We start from the raw sequence: 24212 nt of genomic DNA, 5'->3' as shown, positions 1-24212 counted from the left end.
TCCCTCAACAAAGTAGTTACTCGCAAAAGTCGGTGCTTTTGTTTACCATGGGATTTATTTATGATACTCTTTAAAGTATCATAAAAAAAAGATTTTCTTCCCCCCTTTTTTTTTTCTTTCCGGGAAATGGGCAGTGACTCCGCTGTCCTGACATTAGGGAGAAGCTTGTTTGACCATTGGGGAGCCAGGACAGAGAAGAGTTTTGACTGGGTTGAGTGGAATCTGATAACAACATGATATTGTCTGTTAAATGACTGATCGGTACTCAGGGGTTTGACTACATTGATTAAGTGAGTATTTGATTTGTATAACTGTTGAACCACCAGCCCCACATGGCCTGATAGCACACGCAGTAAGAACGGTCACGGGAACTGACGAACCTGCACTAGAGTACACATGAAGTCGGTTGTGAGTAGAAGCACTTCCTGTGTCACAGGGCTACTTCCTGTGTGGCTGACCCTCACCTTAAACACCTCCAGGGGCAGTGGGTTCTGCTGGGCCTCGCTCCGCGCCGCCTCCAGGGCCTCCTGCCACTCGAGGGCGCTCTTCAGGCCACGCAACTCTGAGACGAGCGAGAGATGACAGTCAGAATATGACTCTCTGAAACTCAGCATCAAATTAAAGACCTTACAAATCTCTCCCAACTGTTTATTTAAAGGGATATATTCAGCAATGGCTCACAAAACTACCTTTAACTTCCTTCAAACTGCATGCAGACATAAAAATGGAGTCCATGGGTTCATCGGACTCTGGGTTAGTAGAAAGGGCTTCATTGCCAACATCTCACACTATCCCTTTAAGAAAACCTCTCCCAGTGTTTCCCAAATGTATTTTTGTTTTTATATCAGATGCCATTTAAAGGAATACGTCTTACAACCACATGACCCTCCCCTTCCCACTCTTGACAAACTGGCTTAACGAGAGCTACAGCTGAGACTGGATACACTGATATGGATTTCTATTGATCATTTGGAGAGGAGATTTCTAAAAGTTTGGTGGAGTTCCATTTTATGTTCGAACAGTCGACCGGTATATGTATGTCTGAAGGAACACATGTGTGTCATTGCAAGTGTGAGTGTGTTGCTATGATTGTGATAATGCGTGTGTCGCGTTCTATGGAAAGGCGTTTTTTGACAAAGTCATCAGTTCTGTAGAAGTTGAAACTGAAAGATCTCGAATATGAACAGAAGCCAACATGTTGAGTCATTCAGAGAGACAGACACAGAGAAAGAGACACAGAGACAGAGCGAGAGACAGCGAGACAGAGCGAGAGACAGCGAGACAGAGCGAGAGACAGCGAGACAGAGCGAGAGACAGCGAGACAGAGCGAGAGACAGCGAGACAGAGCGAGAGACAGCGAGACAGAGCGAGAGACAGCGAGACAGAGCGAGAGACAGCGAGACAGAGCGAGAGACAGCGAGACAGAGCGAGAGACACAGAGCGAGACAGAGCGAGAGACACAGAGCGAGACAGACAGAGCGAGACAGACAGAGAGAGACAGACAGAGAGAGACAGACAGAGAGACGGTGGTTTATGATATTGAACAGAGAGAAGGGAAACTCCCAACTGCTCTGAAAGGTGTAAAACAGTCATAATGGGATATGATTCATAACTAACCCTTAATAATATGTAAATCCAATAGAGTTGGAGAGTCCTGGAAAGTTGCAGGTTTTTATTTCAGCCCAGCACTTAAAACTACCACTACTACAGCTGAATGTGACCCAGAGCCCCTACCTCCATGCAGCTATGACCCCTCACCCTTACCTGCTGGGGGCTCCAGTGACAGACGGTTCTCCTGAGCCCAGCCCAGTGGGCGGAGCCTCACGTCGAGGTAGAACAGCCAGGTGTCGTGGGCGTCGTCTTGGAGACCCACATGGCGCAGGCGGAGCCTCCCACCAACGTTCTGGGTGACGCGGACAGCCCAGTAGAGGGAGGGGTCAGTGAGGTCCCGTACCTCCATCACCGAACCCTCCACAATCAGATCCACTGTGTTCTTCCCCCTCAGAGGCTAGAGAGAAGGATGGGAAGATGGAAGAGGAGAAGAGGGAATTGATGGAAAGTATTCAAATCTGTGTGTACAGTGCCTTCAGAAAGTATTCACACCCCTTGACTTTTTCCACATTTTGTTGTGTTGTAGCCTGAATTTAAAATGGATGGTGTCCCCCAGGGCTCAGTTCTAGGCCCTCTCCTCTTCTCTCTATACACCAAGCCACTGAGCTCTGTCATATCCTCACATGATCTATCTTATCATTGCTATGCGAATGACACTCAACTACTTTTCTCCTTCCTCCCCTTTCTGACACCCAGGTGGCGACATGCATCTCTGCGTGCCTGGCAGATATCTTAGCTTGGATGTCGGCCCACCACCTCAAGCTCAACCTCAACTAGACGGAGCTGCTCTTCCTACTGGGGAAAGCCTGCCGGCTGAAAGACCTCTCCATCACAGTTCCCAACTCCAGTGTCGCCCTCCCAGAGTCCAAAGAACCTTGGCGTGACCCTGGACAACACCCTGTCGTTCTCTGAAAACATCAAAGCAATGACTCCATCCTGCAGGTTCATGCTCTACAATATCTGTAGAGCATGACCCTACCACACGCAGGAAGCTGCGCAGGTCCTAATCTAGGCACTTGTCATCTGCCCAAACTCTCCCATGTCATCCTGCTCCTTCGCACTCCATTGGCTTCAGGTCGAAGCTAGCATCGACTACAAGACCATGGTGCTTACCTACGGAGCAGCAAGAGGAACTACCCCTCCCTAACTTCAGGCTATGCTCAAATCCTACACACCCCAACCCGAGCACTCCTTTCTGCCACCTCTGGTCTCTTGGCTGTCCCACCCCTACGGGAGGGCAGCTCCAGCTCAGTCCAGTCCAAGCTCTTCCAGAGCCAGCATCCCCCTAAAGTTAGGACAGCTGAAACTGAAAGTCCCTGCCCATCTTCTGAAAGCACCTGAAACCCTACCTCTTCAAAGAATATCTTTAAAAAGAAACAGAATAGAGCTAAGCACAGGCAAAATCCTAGAGGAAAACCTGGTTCAGTCTGCTTTCCAACAGAAACTGGGAGACAAATTCACCTTTCAGCAGGACAATAACCTAAAGTACAAGGCCAAATATACATTGGAGTTTCTTACCAAGACGACATTGAATGTTCCTGAGTAGCCTAGTTACAGTTTTGTCTTAAATCGGCTTGAAAATCTAAGGCAAGACTTGAAAGTGGCTGTCTCGCAATGATCAACAACCAACTTGACAGAGCTTGAAGAATTTTTAAAAGAATAATGTGGACAATTTGTCAAATCCAGGTGTGTAAAGCGCTTAGAGACTTACCCAGAAAGGCTCACAGCTGTAATCACTGCCAAAGGTGATTCTAACATGTATTGACTCGTGAATAATTATGTGAATGAGATATTTCTGTATTTCATTTTCAATACATTTGCTAATATTTCTGAAATCCTATTTTCCCTTAGCAATTGTGGGGTATTGTGTGTAGATGGTTGAGAACAAAAATAAATGTAATCCATTTTTGAATTCAGGCTGTAAGACAACACAATATGGAATAAGTCAAGGGGTATGAATTCTTTGACTGCACTGCATGTGTGATTTCCTCTTTGAGAGGGAACTGGTATTATCTGGGGTGAGACTTCAGCTTAACATACAGAGCTCAACAGATTAGCTAAAGCTCTAAATGTGTTGATGGTTAATACACGGGTGTCACCTACGCATACATAGTCTCATTATCTCTCCATCTCGTTCTCCGTCACACTCCCACCGAGACAGTACTCACCCCTTCCAGTAGGTTTGCTGGTGCGGTCCGTGAGCCTGTCAAGTCCTGGATGAGAAAATCTGTCCAGTCACTGTACTTCTCCTTGATGGCTACAAGACAGAACAGAGGGAGAGATAGACGGTCAAATTTACTGTGCTAGCAAAACTATACATGACAATGCATTTACATATATTAGCACCAGGCTAAGCAATGAACAACAGCAGAAAACAGTTAGATACAGAGCCGTCCACATAAACAGGTGTTGAGAGATACAATGGGAGCATGATAGAAAAAGGCAGGCATGAACGAACACACACACACACACACACGTTTCACCCTCTCCAGAGCCATTTAAACGGTTGGTTCCCGCTCATTTGCATAGGACATGTTTGTTTACTCCACTTTCTGTTACCCACAGTGCAACAGTAGTGATGTTTAATTCATGGTGCATCGTGGGTCTTGATTTTACTTTGACTCCACGCTGACTAGTGACTTCCCACAGGCGTACACAGGTCTACCAAAGCCAGCACAGTATGAAGATGGGCAGAAACTGCTACTCCAATAGAAATCGCCAAAACACACTTCTAGGCGATGTCATGGCGACATTATCTAAACTCACGCGTAGAAACACTTCATTGGGTTTAACGGTCGTCTCACACCGGACTGCGTATGTGCTGGCCGTCAAATCAAAGGCACTTCGATATAAAGTTGTTTTTGACTCAAATTAAAACGTTTCAGTTTGTCACTTTCACGAGGTTGGAGAAATAACATGTTAAACTACTGAAGACATTGGCTCGAATCGAGGTTGTGCTTTTAGATTTCAAGAAAATTAACACTTAAGGCAGGTGCGTCCGACTCAAATCAGCGCAAGGGCCATATTGGAAAAAAACTCCCAATGATTTTGCAGGCCATACACTGTCATTTGGCATGCAGCACGTTGGCAGTGCTTGCTGCGACTTGTAGTGCAGCGCATCGCGAGCAGTATGGAAGCGGGCCAAAATGAATTGACAACCCAAGTCATTACGCAGGCCTCGTGTTTGACACATCATTTTTCACTTCACTCACTGACTTCTCAAACCCCAAAAACCGGCCTGGTATGCTTGGTCGGTTTCGCAATTGTTGTTCGGAAGTCTCGCGATGTTTAGAGGCTCTGTGGTTTACAAACTCTGTGGTCCTACTAAATCACACACACACAAATAGAGTAATCTATTTTTAAGTGATGAGTTATCCACCCCTCTCCAAAGACTTCTACATCTAATGCTCTAGGTTTACAGTCACCAATTGGACACAAAGATTCTGAGAATATCTGACTCAATGGGGCATGGTGAGATGAGTCACAGTAGAATGACTAGTGGCCAGCAGTAGCCTAGATCATGGAGGATTACACCGCTATCTGTTATTCTGCCACGCCACACTTAGAAAACAAATAGAATAATTCATTCCTATGGGAGAGAACAGAGGTATTTTCCCCTCATTTTATATTCTCTCATTAGTATATTCTCCTGAAGCCAGATGAGTCCGATTTAGAGAAACAGTCAATTAATTTTCCTAAAAACAAATCACTCTGTCTGTCTCGGGACATCGTGGATCCTTTTTTCCATACATGGTGCAAATACGGTTGCAAATAATGTCCCACTGCCCCAGTGCATCTCTCCACACCACCCCTGGTTAATAATAGTGTTTTTCCCACACACACACACACTCACAGTGCTCCTGTTGATCTCCGGTGTGCAGAAATAGATAAACTATTTTTACAGATCCTCCTAGATTAGTCATCAAGCCATTTAGAATAGGCCACAGAGCAGAATGCAGGCTGCTGCTTCGGCATCTGAACTTCTGCCCATCCCCCTCTCCCTCCCTCTTTCTGTTCTACCTCCTCGGCTCCCTCCGGTCCAGAGTGTAGTTACAGTACTAGTTTGCATGTAAATTATATTTTTTGCTTCCTTTGCCCATCCTCCAGGCGATAGACACTGAGGCAAATCCTGACTTCCACAAAACAATAACTGCATAATTTACTTTGAAGAGAACCCCCTCTCCCCTTTTCTATCTTTCGTCTTCTCCCCTCCCCCAATCCTCTCCTCTCGTCTCCTAGCTTTTGCTATACTGGGAGACATCCAAACAAATATCCAACATACAAAAAAAACATCTGATTTGCATATCCAACAACAAGCCATTGTGTAAACAGACAGTGAAGGCTAATTCAAAAGCGTATTTAAGAGAATCAAAGCGATTACTAAAAGAACAAGTCTGGCCTGTATCATGGCAGGGAGGGATGTTTTCATCTGTGATCACAGCAGTACAGCAGATTCTAATCAGGGCTAATGGGACCAAATTAGACGATTTATTCTCAGTCTCACACAGTGCTTATCTAGTCATTATTATTACAGTGGTATTGTAAACCACACTGAGATACAATGTCTATCTACCACGTCTTCTGGGGGTTCTGTAAGACTGAATTAATAGTAGAACCACAGACCCTATATCAGGGCTTAATATCTACCAGTAACAATCTAATGATCTACTGCTAGTACATAAGTACCCCATTGGTTAACCAGGTGGGTTGGTGACAACAAACTACCTTTTAGAAAAATGCCAAAATACTCAAAGTAGAAAGACAAAATCAACAGCAGAGATACAGGTGCATGTTATTTATACTCAGAACTGTAGCTCAATAGTCACTGAATGACAGCCAACAGGATAGACAGGCTAAATCATGTATAGGCTTTTTTTTTTTTTACGACAAGGGAGACACCCTAGCTAGTGATGTTAATGTTTATTTTATTGATTTATTTCACCTTTATTTAACCAGGTAGGCAAATTGAGAACACGTTCTCATTTACAATTGCGACCTGGCCAAGATAAAGCAATGTAAAGCCATGTTGATGAGAAGTCAGGAGTGAATAAGAGACAGCCATGAAATATGAATTAACTCAGATGTGGTCACAGTAAGTGCGGTGAATTTACTGCCCCGGGACGTAAGGGGTTAAGAGTGTGTGTGAGAAGTGTGTGTAGGTGGGGTGGGGCGTTTGTAAATGGCCGCTATAACGACGTGCATGGCTAAACCTAATATCACCTGGGCTAGGTAGAGAACAAGACTGGCCCACACTAAATACATCCAGCAGTAGTTATATAATCATTATGAAAATGGACAAAAGCAAATGAGATTGGAAGATGGGACTACACCCATCCACACTACACACCAAGTAAATACAAAGCGGTTGCAAATCAGGTGGTGGAGATGGGGACGATGGGTCATTTGAGTATCAAATCAGTCCTGGCCTGCTCTTTCTGAGTGCCTTGTGTAGTTGGCTTGTTTTTGACCAGGTTGATGCGAGTGTGTAGATGCCATCGCCAACTAAGGATTCATTCATGCACTATTAAGGACAGAGGCAGGTCAAGAGTGTTCACACACACACAGAGCTGTGAAGTAGGCCTGAGCCTCATCTCAGCGCCTCCTCTCTAGCAGGTCCTGGCAGGAAGGAGTGAGTCTGGTGAATGCATTATGCAAATGACCTCTGTGGGGTTCTGAGAGGAGCGCTGTTATCACATGACTAAACTTGTGATACCTTCAAAGCTCCTGACACAAACCCACACAGGAACGCAAACAAACATGCACACACGCACACAGGGCTCGCAGATGCAGCCAAACATTTTGCTGTGGGAAACTTGAAATATTGTTACAATTCACATTTTTTCACTGCAATACTGATCTCTGTTTATTACCTATGCATAGTTACTTTAACTCTACCTACATGTACATATTACCTCGACTAACCGGCGCCCCCGCACATTGACTCTGTACCAGTACCCCCTGTAGATAGCCTCGCTACTGTTCTTTTACTGCTGCTCTTTAATTATTTCACTTATTTCTCTTAACTGCATTGTTGGTTAAGGGCTTGTAAGTAAGCATTTCACTGTAAGGTGTATTCAGCGCGTGACACATAAAATTAGATTTGAAACAAGACAGGCTGAAGCCCTCCCCCCCCCCCGTCACTCTACAGGGAGGCAGCAGACAGTTTCTCCACGCCGTGACTGCTTCTCTCAGCATGTCACTCAACAGATTGTTCCAAAACAACAGCGATGCTGCTTTCCACATTGCTTCTAAATATGAATTTTCTCTATTATAATAATAGTTTGTGAATCTTGCCAGTTAGTCTGAAGGAAACTCATCACTAATGCTACCTTTACTTAAAATGCACTAGCTAGGGCAAAGCAAACATTAGCTTTAATACAGGTTGCTACCAGTGTCGGTATAGATCAGCATGTTGATCAGCATGTTGTTTGTTCAAGGGCATGTTCTGAATCAGATAGCCTATTCTAAAAAAGGTAGGTTTGTGGATCAGAAAACCAGTCCGTATCTGGTGTGACCAACATTTGCCTCATGCAGTGCAAAACATTGCTTTCGCATAGAGTTGATCAGGCTGTTGATTGTGGCCTGTGGAATGTTGTCCCACTCCTCTTCAATGACAGAAGTTGCTGGATATTTGCGGGAACTGAAACACGCTGTCGTACGAGTTGATCCAGAGCATCCCAAACATGCTCAATGGGTGACATGTCTGGTGAGCATGCAGGCCATGGAAGAACTGGGACATTTTCAGCTTCCAGGAATTGTGTGTAGATCCTTGCGACATGGGGCTGTGCATGATCATGCTGAAACATGAGGCGATGGTGGCGGATGAATGGCTAGACAATGGGACTCAGGATCTCGTCACGGTATCTCTGTGCATTCAAATTGCCATAATGCCATCGATAAAATGTCCGTAGCTTATGCCTTCCCATACCATAACCCCACCGCCACCATGGACCACTCTGTTCACAACGTTGACATCAGCAAACCGCTCGCCCAGCTGAAACCAGTGGCCATCGAAGGTGAGCATTTACCAACTGAAGTAGGTTACGACACCAAACTGCAGTCAGGTCAAGACCCCGGTGAGGACGACGACCATTTAGATTAGCTCCCCTGAGACAGTTTGTGCAGAAATTCTTCGGTTGTGCAAACCCACAGTTTCATCAGCTGTCTGGGTGGCTGGTCTCAGACGATACCACAGGTGAAGAAGCCGGATGGGGAGGTCCTAGGCTTGCATGGTTACACGTGGTCTGTGGTTGTGAGACTGGTTGGACGTTTATCTAAAATGACGTTGGAGTTGGCTTATAGTAGAGAAATTAACATTATATTCTCTGGCAACAGCTCTTGTGGTCATTGCTGCAATCAACAGGCCAATTGCATGATCCCTCAAAACTTGAGACATCTGTGGCATTGTGTGCACATTTAAGAGTGGTGCTTCTAACTTTAAGTTAGGCGCACCAGTGCTACCAATTAAAAATATAAAGTGTAGAGCCTCCCCCCACACACACAGGTAATTCTGGAGTAGGAATCCTGGTGAATTCTGAGAATGTGTCGTAGAATGTGCCGAGCAGGCAGAGTATCAGCAGTGTCTAGACAAGCTAAGATTCTAGCCTGAGACACCGGCTGTCTAGTGGAAGATTGTCTGAGAGAGTTTAATTCTGGTAATACACACTTGTGGAACAGGAAGGTGATATGCACATCCTAAACTTGAGAATACCGTTGCTAGGATAAAAATAAATAAATGGGTCATTCTTGAATTGTGGTGGTAAATGCTGTCGCTTGACTTTGGCACCATTTAAAAACGATTTAACATGACAAATAATGCATTTGATGTTTTATTTAACTGTTATTTATTAAGAAAACATGCACTCAGTGGCCAGTCTTTTTAGGTACACCACCCCATTCACATAAATGGTTCGCTCCTACAGACAGTGAGTCACGTGGATGTGGCTTGCTATATAAAAGCAGGCAGACAGGCATCGAGGCATTCAGTTACTGTTCGATTGAACGTTAGAATGGGAATAACTAGTGACCTAAGCGACTGAGCGTGGTATGATCGTCTGTGCCAGGCGCACCGGTTCTAGGCTCTCAGAAACAGCCGGCCTCCTGGGCTTTTCACGCACGACTTTGTCTAAGGTTTACCGAGAATGGTGCGACAAACCAAAAACATCCAGTCTGGTGCAGTCCTGTGGGCATCAGCTCGCTGATGAAAGAGGTCGAAGGAGAACGGCAAGAATGGAGCAAGCTAACAGGCGGGCCACAAACAGGCAAATAACGGCGTAGTACAACAGTGGTGTGCAGAACGGAACGCACAACTCGTCAGTCCTCGTCGCGGATGGGCGATAGCAGCAAACCACACTGGGTTCCACTCCTATCAGCTAAAAACAAGAAGCAGCTTCCGTGGGCATGCAATCCCGGTCCCTGTTGCGTCATGCTGATGGCAGAGTCAGGATTTGGCGTAAGCAGCATGAGTAAAAGTAAAGATGCCTTAATAGAAAATGACTCAAGTGAAAGTCACTCAGTAAAATCCTACTTGAGTATAAGTATAAAAGTATTTGGTTTTAAATATACTTAAGTATCAAAAGTAAATGTAATTGCTAAAATATATACTAAGTAAAAGTATAAATAATGTCATATTCCTTTTATTAAGAAAACCAGACGGTAAAAATTACATTATTTTCTTTAGAAATGTAGTAATGTAAAAGTTGTAAAAAATATAAATAGCAAAGTAATGTACTGATACGAAAGAAAACTACTGAAGTAGTACTTTAAAGTATTTTTGCTTAAGTACTTTACACCACTGACAGACACACACGTTCTAAAGTTATATTCTGAACTCTGGCCCCCTTCATCTCTCTCTTCTCCTCCCCAGTTAAAACAGAGCCTATAAACAACAGCGAGATTGACTACCACAGAATGTGTGTGTATGTAGGTATTTTATACTGCAACACATCTATTTGTATGCATTGTAGAAACTACTGGGGGCTAGCAAATTAGTTTGTCCCACTGGTGATGTGTAGAGGTGTAGTGACATGGTTTGGCGATTTAGATAGATAAGCCTATTATTTTGAATAATGAACCAAATGATTTAATATAGTTTATAGATCAACTAGTATAATGTGTGTCCATGAGCATTCTCTCCCGTGGCAAACTGTTATCGGAGGACAGGTCTATATGAAAGAAACTTGTTAGCATATCACACCGTTAGAATGTCATACATTTGAGGATTCCATTAATATTTTGGGGTGTCTAAATCCAAAGTGTCACTTGGTGTTAGTTAATTTAAATGAAAGGAAATAACATGAGTAAAATGATTAATCATATCACAGTAAATATTTTTTTAAGGATTGATGACCATTTGTGGCCTCCATTTAAAAAAATCCTAATTTACCCAAGAAGGTATACTTGATGTTACCAAAATGTCATGCCCAAATGCCACTGTAATTCAAGAACCCCCCTAATAAAGATAGAAGTGACATCTTTCCCTCCAAAATAATAGGTGGGGGAGAGGTGCAGAAATGGGGAAATACAAAGGTGCATGCAGAAAGATAGAGGGTGGGGGGTATACGAGTCAAACAAACTCTGAGGCAACTTCCTGTAAGCTGAGAGGAAGGAGGAGAAGGAAGCACACATGCAATGCTGAGAAGGTTAGTGATATGCAGAATCCTTGGGACGTCCCTACCCTAAGCCTAACCCCTAACCTACCCTTAACCTAACCATAACCAAAACCCTAGCTAACCCTAACAACCGCTTTAAATGTCAACTTCAATTGGGTGACGGAGTTGGACGCCCCAAGGATCCCATTTAGACTTTTCCTTGCTGAGAAGAGCCAGCAGGCAGGCAGGCGAGTTAGTCAGGAAGACTGATAGGGCTGCTTACCTTTTCTTAGGTAAACGTTATCTGAGAAACAAAAAGAAATAAAAAGGTAACTGTAACATAGAAACACACACACACACACACACACGCAGGAATGCATATACGCATACACACACTTTGCTTGGCCTGATGCAAGAGGCTTGATGACAAATAGAAATGAAGAGGAGAATCACTCATTTGAATCACTAAGTATCAAGGAGAAAACAAGAGGAAAGGTTGCCTAAATGTAATCTAATATTACCTTCTCCGCTTAGTGAAAGACACTACAGCCTTCCACTCCCCACCTGATCCTGTTCTGCAAATACATGAGGTCTACCAGCCCTATTCACTGAGCCGCATACAGTAACTAGCAAACACGCATACACTCACACCAACAGTCTGTGTCCACCTCTCATGCAAACACTTATTATAGACAAACCCATAAACGCAAAATCTCTTGAGTCAAATCTAAACGAGAGTGTTTGTGTGCGTGCTATGGTGTGTGTCAACTACCCAGTCCCTTGGGTGTCATCTAACCCACTAAACATGCATGGTTATTACATGCATGGTCCATTTCATTGCCATTCAGTCCCTTCAACCCATCAGCTCTCTGCCAACACGGAGATACTCTATGTGTCTCGTGGCCACTCATGCTCCAGTGTATGTGTTAAAAGGTCAATTAAAGCTACATAAAAATCTAGCACATTTTATCCCCCACTGCTGCAGTTTCTATAGGTCTTTTATTATTATTATTATATATATATATATTTTTACACAGTCTTATTTGTACCCCGGAGCGAGATTTGCCACCAGGTAAAGATTGCGATGTGAAAAAAGTCAGGTAGAAGCAAATTCAGCTGTAGTCTCCTTAACAAAAAAAACCACTCCCAAAAATCTACATAAATACATCAAAGCTCTGTTATGGAGGGTGAGTCATGTGGATGAGATGATCCGGTGTGAAAATGCCTCTTCTAGAACGGCCGCTGAAAGGAGGATCGGATGCTAAATTACAGATGCTAAATTATAGATGGGATTTATTTTTGACACGCTTTGGAAGGGGTGAAACAGAAGGATCAGGGGGTGGAAGGGAGAACGTCAGGTTAGCTAGAGCATTAGAGGTGGAGAAAGGGTGACTTTCTGTATTTAGCGTGGCTAATATTACATGAGGTTAAATTGAGTGTGTGTGTGTGTGTGTGTGTTCAACAAACTAAACAAGCTAAATAAACAATCACTTTATGAGCAACCTTCGTGTTCATCCAAGTCTACCTTGAATTAAAGTTGCTGAATGTATTTGGGTGTTAGTTGTGTGTTTCTGTGGGGAGGTTTGACTGGACAGGGCAGTCAGCTGTTATGTGTTGGCTGACTAGGCAGAATGAGCTCACTCTCTTATTGACACATGGGCTGGGCCAGGGCAGGGCAGGGTAGAGTGTCATAACAGGCTGAGACGTGTGTGTGTGTGTGTGTGTGTGTGTGTGTGTGTGTGTGTGTGTGTGTGTGTGTGTGTGTGTGTGTGTGTGTGTGTGTGTGTGTGTGTGTGTGTGTGTGTTGGTACAGGGTGCACTGTCGGTCTGTGTGAAGAGGTTTTATTGGGGTCTCTACAAGCTACAGGTGTTTTATTATACTAGGAGGTCAGGTAAAGTCCATCTACAGGTGTTTTTTTATACTAGGAGGTCAGGTAAAGTCCATCTACAGGTGTTTTTTTATACTAGGAGGTCAGGTAAAGTCCATCTACAGGTGTTTTTTTATACTAGGAGGTCAGGTAAAGTCCAGCTACAGGTGTTGTACACTGCTCAAAAAAATAAAGGAAACACTTAAACAACACAATGTAACTCCAAGTCAATCACACTTCTGGGAAATCAAACTGTCCACTTAGGAAGCAACACTGATTGACAATAAATTTCACATGCTGTTGTGCAAATGGAATAGACAAAAGGTGGAAATTATAGGCAATTATCAAGACACCCCCAATAAAGGAGTGGTTCTGCAGGTGGTGACCACAGACCACTTCTCAGTTTCTATGCTTCCTGGCTGATGTTTTGGTCACTTTTGAATGCTGGCGGTGCTTTCACTCTAGTGGTAGCATGAGACGGAGTCTACAACCCACACAAGTGGCTCAGGTAGTGCAGCTTATCCAGGATGGCACATCAATGTGAGCTGTGGCAAGAAGGTTTGCTGTGTCTGTCAGCGTAGTGTCCAGAGCATGGAGGCGCTACCAGGAGACAGGCCAGTACATCAGGAGACGTGGAGGAGGCCGTAGGAGGGCAACAACCCAGCAGCAGGACCGCTACCTCCGCCTTTGAGCAAGGAGGAGCACTGCAAGAGCCCTGCAAAATGACCTCCAGCAGGCCACAAATGTGCATGTGACTGCTCAAACGGTCAGAAACAGACTCCATGAGGGTGGTATGAGGGCCCGACGTCCACAGGTGGGGGTTGTGCTTACAGCCCAACACCGTGCAGGACGTTTGGCATTTGCCAGAGAACACCAAGATTGGCAGATTCGCCACTGGCGCCCTGTGCTCTTCACAGATGAAAGCAGGTTCACACTGAGCACGTGAGCACATGTGACAGACGTGACAGAGTCTGGAGACGCCGTGGAGAACGTTCTGCTGCCGGCAACATCCTCCAGCAGACCGGTTTGGCGGTGGGTCAGTCATGGTGTGGGGTGGCATTTCTTTGTGGGGCCGCACAGCCCTCCATGTGCTCGCCAGAGGTAGCCTGACTGCCATTAGGTACCGAGATGAGATCCTCAGACCTCTTGTGAGACCATATGCTGACACATGCACATTTGTGGCCTGCTGGAGGTCATTTTGCAGGGCTCTTGCAGTGCTCCTCCTTGCACAAAGGCGGAGGTAGCGGTCCTGCTGCTGGGTTGTTGCCCTCCTACGGCCTCCTCCACGTCTCCTGATGTACTGGCCTGTCTCCTGGTAGCGCCTCCATGCTCTGGACACTACGCTGACAGACACAGCAAACCTTCTTGCCACAGCTCGCATTGATGTGCCATCCTGGATGAGCTGCACTACCTGAGCCACTTGTGTGGGTTGTAGACTCCGTCTCATGCTACCACTAGAGTGAAAGCACCGCCAGCATTCAAAAGTGACCAAAACATCAGCCAGGAAGCATAGAAACTGAGAAGTGGTCTGTGGTCACCACCTGCAGAACCACTCCTTTATTGGGGGTGTCTTGCTAATTGCCTATAATTTCCACCTTTTGTCTATTCCATTTGCACAACAGCATGTGAAATTTATTGATAATCAGTGTTGCTTCCTAAGTGGACAGTTTGATTTCACAGAAGTGTGACTGACTTGGAGTTACATTGTGTTGTTTAAGTGTTCCCTTTATTTTTTTGAGCAGTGTATTACACTAGGAGGTCAGGTAAAGTCCAGCTACAGGTGTTGTATTATACTAAGAGGTCAGGTAAAGTCCAGCTACAGGTGTTGTGTTATACTAAGAGGTCAGGTAAAGTCCAGCTACAGGTGTTGTGTTATACTAAGAGGTCAGGTAAAGTCCAGCTACAGGTGTTGTATTATTCTAGGAGGTCAGGTAAAGTCCAGCTACAGATGTTGTATTATTCTAGGAGGTCAGGTAAAGTCCAGCTACAGGTGTTTTATTATTATAGGAGGTCAGGTAAAGTCCAGCTACAGGTGTTGTATTATACTAAGAGGTCAGGTAAAGTCCAGCTACAGGTGTTGTATTATTCTAGAAGGTCAGGTAAAGTCCAGCTACAGGTGTTGTATTATTCTAGGAGGTCAGGTAAAGTCCGGCTACAGGTGTTGTATTATACTAGGAGGTCAGGTAAAGTCCAGCTACAGGTGTTGTATTATACTAGGAGGCCAGGTAATTTCCACTACAGGTGTGAGTTCAGTATATGAGTTATAAAGCCACAGATGAAGAGGGTGTGTTTATTCACTATAGGCTAAGATGTGCGTTTTCAAGTGTAAAACGCAAATAAACTCAGCAAAAAAAGAAACGTCCCCTTTTCAGGACCCTCTCTTTCAAAGATAATTCGTAAAAATCCAAATAACTTCATGGATCTTCATTGTAAAGGGTTTAAACACTGTTTCCCATGCTTGTTCAATGAACCATAAACTATTAATGAACATGCACCTGTGGAACGGTCATTAAGACTAACAGCTTACCGACGGTAGGCCATTAAGGTCAATTATGAAAACTTAGGACACTAAAGAGGCCTTTCTACTCACTCTGAAAAACACTAAAAGAAAGATGCCCAGGATCCCTGCTCATCTATGTGAAGATGCCTTGCAGCATGCCTAAGGAGGCATGAGGACTGCAGATGTGGCCAGGGCAATAAATTGCAATGTCTGTACTGTGAGACGCCTAAGACAGGGCTACAGGGAGACAGGACGGACAGCTGATCGTCCTCGCAGTGGCAGACCACGTGTAACAACACCTGCACAGGATCGGTACATCCGAACATCACACCTGCGGGACAGGTACAGGATGGCAACAACAAATGCCCGAGTTACACCAGGAACGCACAATCCCTCCATCAGTGCTCAGACTGTCCGCAATAGGCTGAGAAAGGCTGGACTGAGGGCTTGTAGGCCGGTTGTAAGGCAGGTCCTCACCAGACATCACCGGCAACAACATCTCCTATGGGCACAAACCCACCGTCGCTGGACCAGACAGGACTGGTAAAAAAGTGCTCTTCACTGACGAGTTACGGTTTTGTCTCTCCAGGGGTGATGGTCGGATTCACGTTTATCGTCAAAGGAATGAGCGTTACACAGAGGCCTGTACTCTGGAGCGGGATCGATTTGGAGGTAGAGGGTCTGTCATGGTCTGGGGCGGTGTGTCACAGCATCATCGGACTGAGCTTGTTATTGCAGGCAATCTCAACACTGTGTGTTACAGGGAAGATATTCTCCTCCCTCATGTGGTACCCTTCCTGCAGGCTCATCCTGACATGACCCTCCAGCATGACAATGCCACCAGCCATACTGCTCATTCTGTGCGTGATTTCCTGCAAGACAGGAATGTCAGTGTTCTTCCATGCCTAGCGAAGAGACCGGATTTCAATCCCATTGAGCACGTCTGGGACCTGTTGGATCGGAGGGTGAGGGCTAGGGCCATTCCCCCCAGAAATGTCCGGGAACTTGCAGGTGCCTTGGTGGAAGAGTGGGTCTGTGGAACTTGTTCAGTTTATGTCTCAGTTGTTGAATCTTGTGATGTTCATACAAATATTTACACATGTTAAGTTTGCTGAAAATAAACACAGTTGACAGTGAGAGGACGCTTCTTTTTTTGCTGAGTTTATAAAAGTGTGTGTGATCAAATATCAACTCACCGCTCTCTGTGTCTGTGTGTGTATGTGTGTGTGTGTGTGTTCCCAGGTGGTGTCCCTACCTTCGGGGGGTTGGAGGGTCTTGTTGTTCTGGGAGCACCAGCCTACAGGGTGGAGTTCGGCGGTCATGACATCACACCAGAAGTCAGCCTTACGGTCATCTCCATAGCCACTGAAGCGCAGCAGCAGCAGCTGGCCACAGGTGGTGACGATGGTGGCCACCCAATAGGTGTCCGGGCTGCTCTTATTGGCCACCTCCAGCTTCATCCCCGGCTGGAAGCTGCTCTGTAGGCTGATGTCCACCTGCGAGAACCAATCAGAGAGCACCATGTCATACAATAGCCCATCCTCACTGACAGGTGAGCTTGATTATAATGGGCTTGCACTTAAGAGGTAAATCAAGTGCATTGAGCGAGATAAAGCACATCTATACATTGACATTCTAAAGTAAAATGACATCACAGGCCTACATGCAAAATGAGGGACGTCTGACTGGCTCGCTAAGCCATGATTAACAGAGTAAAACACAGGTGGGCCACAAGTAAAGAACAGGTATGACACAGGTGATTTCCAAAAGCTCCCCACCCACACTGTTTAGGAATCTGTTTGTTCACAAGGGTCAAGGGTCCTTTAACGTTCCCCTGAACTTTCAACCACTTTGAATATCCTAAACAATCTGGCCTTGCGGACAGTGACTCAGAGAGAACATGAGGGAGAGAGAGAGAGAGAGAGAGAACATGAGGACGAGAGAGAGAGAGAGAGAGAACATGAGGGCGAGAGAGAGAGAGAGAGAGAACATGAGGGAGAGAGAGAGAGAGAGAGAGAGAGAACATGAGGGAGAGAGAGAGAGAGAGAGAGAACATGAGGGCGAGAGAGAGAGAGAGAGAGAACATGAGGGCGAGAGAGAGAGAGAGAACATGAGGACGAGAGAGAGAGAGAACATATCTAAAAGGGCTAGTACCAGGAAATGGATAATGTAATGTTTCAACCATAGCCACAGGCTGCACTCACACATATCTAAAACCCATTATATAAAACACAACACACAAATGCACGCACGTGCACACACTGCCTGCGTTACTGGAGAAAAGCCAACATCTTAGAACTAAAAACAATGCAAATGGCCTCATGACTTCCTGAGAAAAACAAATCAAATATGCTGTATCACACTGGATGGCTTATGTAAGAGAGGCAGAGGCGGAGAGAGAGACAGAAACAAAGACAAAGAGAGAGCGAAAGACAAAGAGAAAGACAGCGAGAGAGAAAGACAGCGAGAGAGAAAGACAGCGAAAGAGAAAGACAGCGAGAGAGAAAGACAGCGAGAGAGAAAGCGAGCCCACAAGGAATCCCTGTTTCAATTGGCACTAGGTCTGTTGAGAGCATGAGAGATATTTCACAGAATCACATTTTCAGGGGAAATCATGCTCTTTTTCCTGTGACTCAATCCACTTACCAACAACACTCCCATTCAAATATGATCATCTTTGATGTGTCCAACCGGGCAATCACATCAGCGCACCCCTCACGGACTTCCGTTCACACACAGAGCTTCAGCCCGCTTTACCTGACATCTATGAAATCAGTCAATGCCATTAAACCCACTGAAAGTCTACTTCCATACTGTACGCTCCTTTCCTTCTGCTACATTATGTAGGATTACTTATGCATTCCCTTTTCCCATAGTCCCCTGCAGCTGTGTGGCAGGCCTCCTTAAGATAGACAGCTGTTTCACCAGGCTTCACTACCACTACTGGCAGTCTGACACTACACCAGGCAAGACTGTGGAGTAGTGTAACATTCAAGGCAGGGGTATTCAACTCTTACCCAACGAGGTCCAGAGCCTGCGGGTTTTCTGTTCGACCTGATCATTAATTGCACCCACCTAGTGTCCCAGGTCTAAATCAGTCCCTTAGAGGGGAACAATAAAAAACGGCAGTGGCACTAGATTCCAGGTCCAGAGTTGAGTTGAAGGGATACGTGCCTTTTCCCGTCTTTTTCCAACTTCCATGGACTTGAGTCATCATCTCTGAGTAATTGTGTGGGTTGTGTTCAAAGCTAAATGTCACAGGAATTTACGTGTGTATGACGCCAAAATACACATGCACTATGTACAGCACATTGGGAAAGTGTTCAGACCCCTTCCCTTTTTCCACATTGTTAGGTTACAGCCTTATTCTAAAATTTATTAAATAAATACAAATCAACCTACACACAATACCCCATAATGACATTTGAAAACAGGTTTAGAAATTGTTACAAAAAAAAACATAAATACCTTACTACATACGTATTCAGACCCTTTGATATGAGACTCAAAATTTAGCTCAGGTACATCCTGTTTCCATTGATCATCCTCGAGATGTTTCTACAACTTGGAGTCCACCTGTGGTAAATTCAATTGATTGGACATGATTTGGAAAGGCACACATCTGTCCACAGTTGACAGTGCATATCAGAGCAATAAAACAAGCCGTGAGGTTGAAGGAATTGTCCGTAGAGCTCCGAGACAGGATTGTGTCGAGGCACAGATCTGGGGAAGGGTACCAAAAAAGGTCTGCAGCATTGAAGGTCCCCAAGAACACAGTGGCCTCCATCATTCTTAAATGGAAGAAGTTTGGAACCGCCAAGAAGTTTGGAACCGCCCGGCCAAACTGGGCAACCGGGAGAGAAGGGCCTTGGTCAGGGAGGTGACCAAGAAACCGATGGTCACTCTGACAGAGCGCTAGAGTTCCTCTGTGGGGATGGGAGAACCTTGCAGAAGGACAATCCTCTCTGCAGCACTCCACCAATCAGGGCTTTATGGCAGTGAAAGGACGGAAGTCACTCCTCAGTAAAAGGCACCACAGCCCACTTGGAGTTTGCCAAGCTTGTAGCGTCATATCCATGAAGACTCGAGGCTGTAACCCCTGCCAAAGGTGCTTCAACAAAAGACTGAGGAAAGGGTCTGAAAACTAATGTAAATGTGATATTTCCATTTTGTCTTTGTCATTATGGGGTATTGTGTGTAGATTGATGAGGGGGAAAAAAACGACTTCAATCAATTTTACAATAAAGCTGTAACGTAACAAAACGTGGAAAAAGTCAAGGGGTCCGAATACTTTCTGAATGCACAGACGCAACAATGAGGATGCAGGGTATGTCATCTTTGGTATGCGAGTCTCGGTGAACAGCAGTGACTATGAATATGTAACTATTTTTGAGTGTGGTCTTCAGCAGGTAAGTTATGCCTGAGCCTATGAGCCTAACTACACTGCTTAACATCCTTAGCTAAAGTACATTCTCACTCAAACACATGTTTAAAAGGATTTGAGTGATTGCCACTCATTCAACAACAGTATTTACAAGATGTTGTGAGCGTTACGGAAATGTAAACATGTGGTTTTCACTCACGTGCTTAAAAGCGGTGTGGGGTGCAGCGGTGGCCCCCGTCTCCTCTAGGTACTCCTCCCAATTAAAGTCTGCCTCTTCCTCCATGGAGTCTGCGTCTGATAGGAAGAAAGCCCCGTCAATCATTTTGACTGCCACCAACCCAGTCACAAAACATAAAAATCACCATAAATACAAGCATAACAGCATCACACTCAATAATGACATGTTTTATTGAATTAAATGGCAAAAACAAATCGTTCAGTCGACATTCATACCGGTTATAGACTCTGTATGAATGCAGCTGCCACTGTATTGAAGCCAGTGGACGCAGTTTTCATCATTAATTGCAGGCGATAGGTTCAATACACATCCCTGCATTCTGTATTAAAGTGCGGTTCACACTGTGAACCCGAATGAACACATAAAATAAACACTAGCCCTATAGGCTTTGAGAGCTCTCGTGTGGCTCAGTTGGTAGAGCATGGCGCTTGCAACGCCAGGGTTGTGGGTTCGATTCCCACGGGGGGACCAGCACGGGGAAAGATGTACGCACTCACTACTGTAAATTGCTCTGGATAAGAGAGTCTGGTAAATGAATAAATGTCCAATTCAAATGCCTACGCTGTGTTGTAGGCTTATGTCTCTTCAGTAAATCTGAGCTGGATCTTTTTTCCAGTCTATTCCATTCAAACACCTCGAGCCTATGTGCACGTTGTAAATCAGAATTAAAATCTTAATTGGCTCATTTCAAACTGTCCTTGGTGAGGCGCAATAAACCTGAATTGGGGGATCCTCCAGCATCGTTTAAATCTCCAGTTTGCCAACAGTTTGACTTCCCAGTAGATTACAACGCCGATGGACAGAGAGGTGTGGATAAAACCGTATGTAGCCACGGCTCAACGAGAATAGCCTATGCAGCTGCCAACACCTCAAATATGTTGACACACACGCTGACACCCCCCCCCAGTATACCGGCGCAAGACGGAAACGCAAAGAAACTTAACATCGTCTCACCTCTGCATTCAAGTATTCCTTGGCAGCTGATTCTGACTGGGCCAAAGAAATTACAGGAGTGATAGGTAGACTATGTTTATATTTTTGGAGTCTTTGGTTTATAGCTGCAGATATGCGCCCATTTTTAGTGGTTGATAACAGAGGGATTCAGCACCTCGTGATAGTGCTCGAGCCACGTTACAAACTTCCCTCTTGCACTCGTTTCAGCAAACAGGTAGTACCCCGCTCTATGTAAGCAAGCCAAAGCTTTCAATGAATTGGCCAATGCACACTGTGAAGGCACTTAACAGTGACAGCCCATTACATTACCCCGGAATGGTTGATGTCCCATGCTACAGACAAGCCCTCTTCATCAGAGTCACAACTGTGCATCTGGCACTTAAGGAGGCAGTGTCATGGTGCGTTCGTAACCAAGTGGGAAGTGTTAATTACTAGTGGGAAACTCGTCTATCATCCTGAGCACCCACTTCTCCGACATGGTGACCTCTGACGTCACCTAGTAAGGAAATGGCCTTTAAAACAGTATTTTCTGCAGTTAAAATAAATCCATTATTGTGGTTTTTGAACTCTATAATTTGTTTACAAGCGTGATAGTTGTACTTTCAGTTTATAGTTGACGCAGCTTGTTGGCCATTAGCCCATCTGCCTTTATCAGCGAGTTCAAATAACATGAACGCATCCAACTGGTATTTACGACTTTACAACTGGTACATTTCAACCTCCCACATGGTTACAAATGCAGCATCAAAGTGGAAACTTGACAGGCACAACATAACAATCCCGTCACAACAGACAACGCCAGGAACATTGTGAATGCTGAACATTGAGAATGGCATTTAATTTTCCGCCGTACTGAAACTGAACCGTGACCCCAAAACCGCAATACGTACCCAACTGTGGGTTTGGTGAACCGTTACACCGCTACTTATAGAAGTAGGAGATACCAGACCCGGTCTCAGGGATGGCGAACTCTGGAGAGCCCTTCGATCCCTACTGAGTTGGCTAGATATGCTTTCAGTTATTTTGCACCTTACGTGTGGAATGATCCCCAACGCACTTTAAAACTGGAAGAATTTTTACCTCTAGGGCACTTCAGACAGCTTTTAGGGGATCTGTTTTACTGGATAATGTGTTTTTTACGATTGTGTTTTGCTTTTCATGTATTGTTGTGTAATAAGGTATATTTGAATGTGTATATGGATGTGTAGTTTAATGTGTATGTTGTATTTTTATGTGTATTCAAGAGACCTTGTTCTTAGCATTGATTCTCTGTCAAAATAAAGGTGAAATAAAATGTTTATAAATGACAATGCAGCGGAGAAAAAGCAATAGGACAGGAATAATGTTGTAAACAAAACTGTATATTTCCTCAGTCCCTAGCGAAAGAGTCGAGTGGAATACAGTTTGCGTGGAGTGGGAAAAAAATGTGTACGCCTTCATTCTGCAACGATCAAAGTCACCGTGTAAACAGATACCTCATAATAAGCATAAACAAAACATATGGATTTAATGAGACGAGACCTGAAGCAGGGCGAGATCTGATCACACCAATGTCATTTCTCGAAATCTATGGGGAAGGAACTTTATAAACACAGCAGGAACCAGCTGAAATGAAGTTAAGTCTCTTTTCAACCATTCAAAATTAGGTCACTTGAAAATGTATCTCATCTTTAGTGAGTTTCATGTGTGTGTGTGTGTGTGTGTGTGTTCCAGGTCTTACGTAATGCCACTAATGTATCTCCTCAAGGTGAGAACTGTTTAATTTGCCCGTGGGAGACTATTACTTGGACAAGGTATAATGTGTCTTCTGTGTGTGTGTGTATGTGTGTGTGTGTGTGTGTGTGTGTGTGTGTGTGTGTGTGTGTGTGTGTGTGTGTGTGTGTGTGTGTGTGTGTGTGTGTGTGTGTGTGTGTGTGTGTGTGAGAGAGAGAGAGAGAGAGAGAGAGAGAGAATCTGCATCTCTTGTTCCTGCTGTGTGGTTTCTCCTCTCTAGGCTGTGTCTCATGGGACTTAGTGTGTGGGACTTAACCTGCACTAATGAGAGAGAAGAAACTACCGGTTGTTGTAGTCGGTGGCTTTCTGAAAAGAATCTGCTAGGCTTGCTCTTCTCCCTTACACATAGCAGTGTGTGTGTGTTCACACTCCCCATCCCCAGACCTTTACAAAGGCTATGACGTCATACCTTCCACTATCCATCTCAACCTGATTCAAAGGGGTCACGTTACGAACGCTGCTTTTAACAAAAAGTAACCTTGTCATTCAAGCGTATTTGAGATTTAGAAAAGCACTTTAAAAATCCTTTAAAATATGTTTTATAATTAAAAACATGTCAGATCAACCGTGGTGTTGAGAAAACGCTCCTAGGTGAGTTGTATTTCCTCTTTCCTGTCCGCCCAACAAAACTTTCCAGTTTTCTATTTCTTTTAATCCGAGTTCCACTTTTCAAGTCTGTTTATCTGATAAGAAGCACCTTGTAGGGCTGAACAGAACAAGGAAGTGAAGACAGGAAAACCCTGACAGAGAAACTAACTATGACTCCACAGTCAGCTCATACTTCCCCACACCACTGACCAGGTAAACTGGACCAGATTCTCTCACAGCTTGACACAGTGGCTGCTGCAGATTCATGCTGAATAATCCAAACCATAAAAAAAATAGCCCTGCACTACACGCATTCTGAGACCTTGAAGGTCAATAATGGTGTGGCATGTAAAAAGGAATGGGAAAAATTGGAAAATGGCTGCACAACCCCCTGTTGTGATTGTGATACAATGGAGATGAGTGGTTGTGCCCTTCACGTGTCATCAAAACAATGGAAGACAAAAAATGAGGAAGGGATCCAAGATTTAAAAAGCGTAGGTAAAACCCCTCACCTGAGTGCACCCGTTCTTCTCTCCCATTGGTCGGGCTGTGGGATTTCCCCGCGGAGAGAGCCAACGGCCTGTCCTGTGGGCGGGACTGCATCCTGCTCTCTCTTCCTGGTAACCTTTACCCTTTTACCCTTTGTCCGTCTGTCTTCAGACTCCCCAGTCTTCACTGCATCTCCCTCATTCCTCCACTGTGTCAC

The 24212-nt window shown here is 44.8% G+C and overlaps 1 protein-coding gene across 2 annotated transcripts in view; it reads right to left on the bottom strand.

Annotated features, from left to right (window-relative positions):
• The window catches only part of LOC129865194 (scm-like with four MBT domains protein 2), a 42521-nt gene that overhangs the window by 13318 nt on the left and 4991 nt on the right, over positions 1–24212 (bottom strand). Inside the window, exons 2-8 of one of the 2 annotated variants that reach the window (XM_055937756.1) lie at positions 24019–24203; positions 20153–20247; positions 16825–17065; positions 11485–11505; positions 3780–3868; positions 1765–2008; positions 465–562 (exon numbers count right to left, since the gene is read on the bottom strand). In XM_055937756.1, coding sequence (XP_055793731.1) covers positions 465–562; positions 1765–2008; positions 3780–3868; positions 11485–11505; positions 16825–17065; positions 20153–20247; positions 24019–24109 — 879 coding nt within the window. In that variant the 5' untranslated portion in view covers positions 24110–24203. The remainder of the gene's footprint in view (positions 1–464; positions 563–1764; positions 2009–3779; positions 3869–11484; positions 11506–16824; positions 17066–20152; positions 20248–24018; positions 24204–24212) is intronic. The other variant, XM_055937757.1, reaches the window with a different exon arrangement.

The sequence above is a fragment of the Salvelinus fontinalis genome, chromosome 11 (genome assembly GCF_029448725.1).
Source record: "Salvelinus fontinalis isolate EN_2023a chromosome 11, ASM2944872v1, whole genome shotgun sequence".
Classification (NCBI taxonomy): domain Eukaryota; kingdom Metazoa; phylum Chordata; class Actinopteri; order Salmoniformes; family Salmonidae; genus Salvelinus; species Salvelinus fontinalis.
Note: the sequence above shows the minus strand (reverse complement) of the source record. Positions and strands in the feature narration are given on the sequence as shown.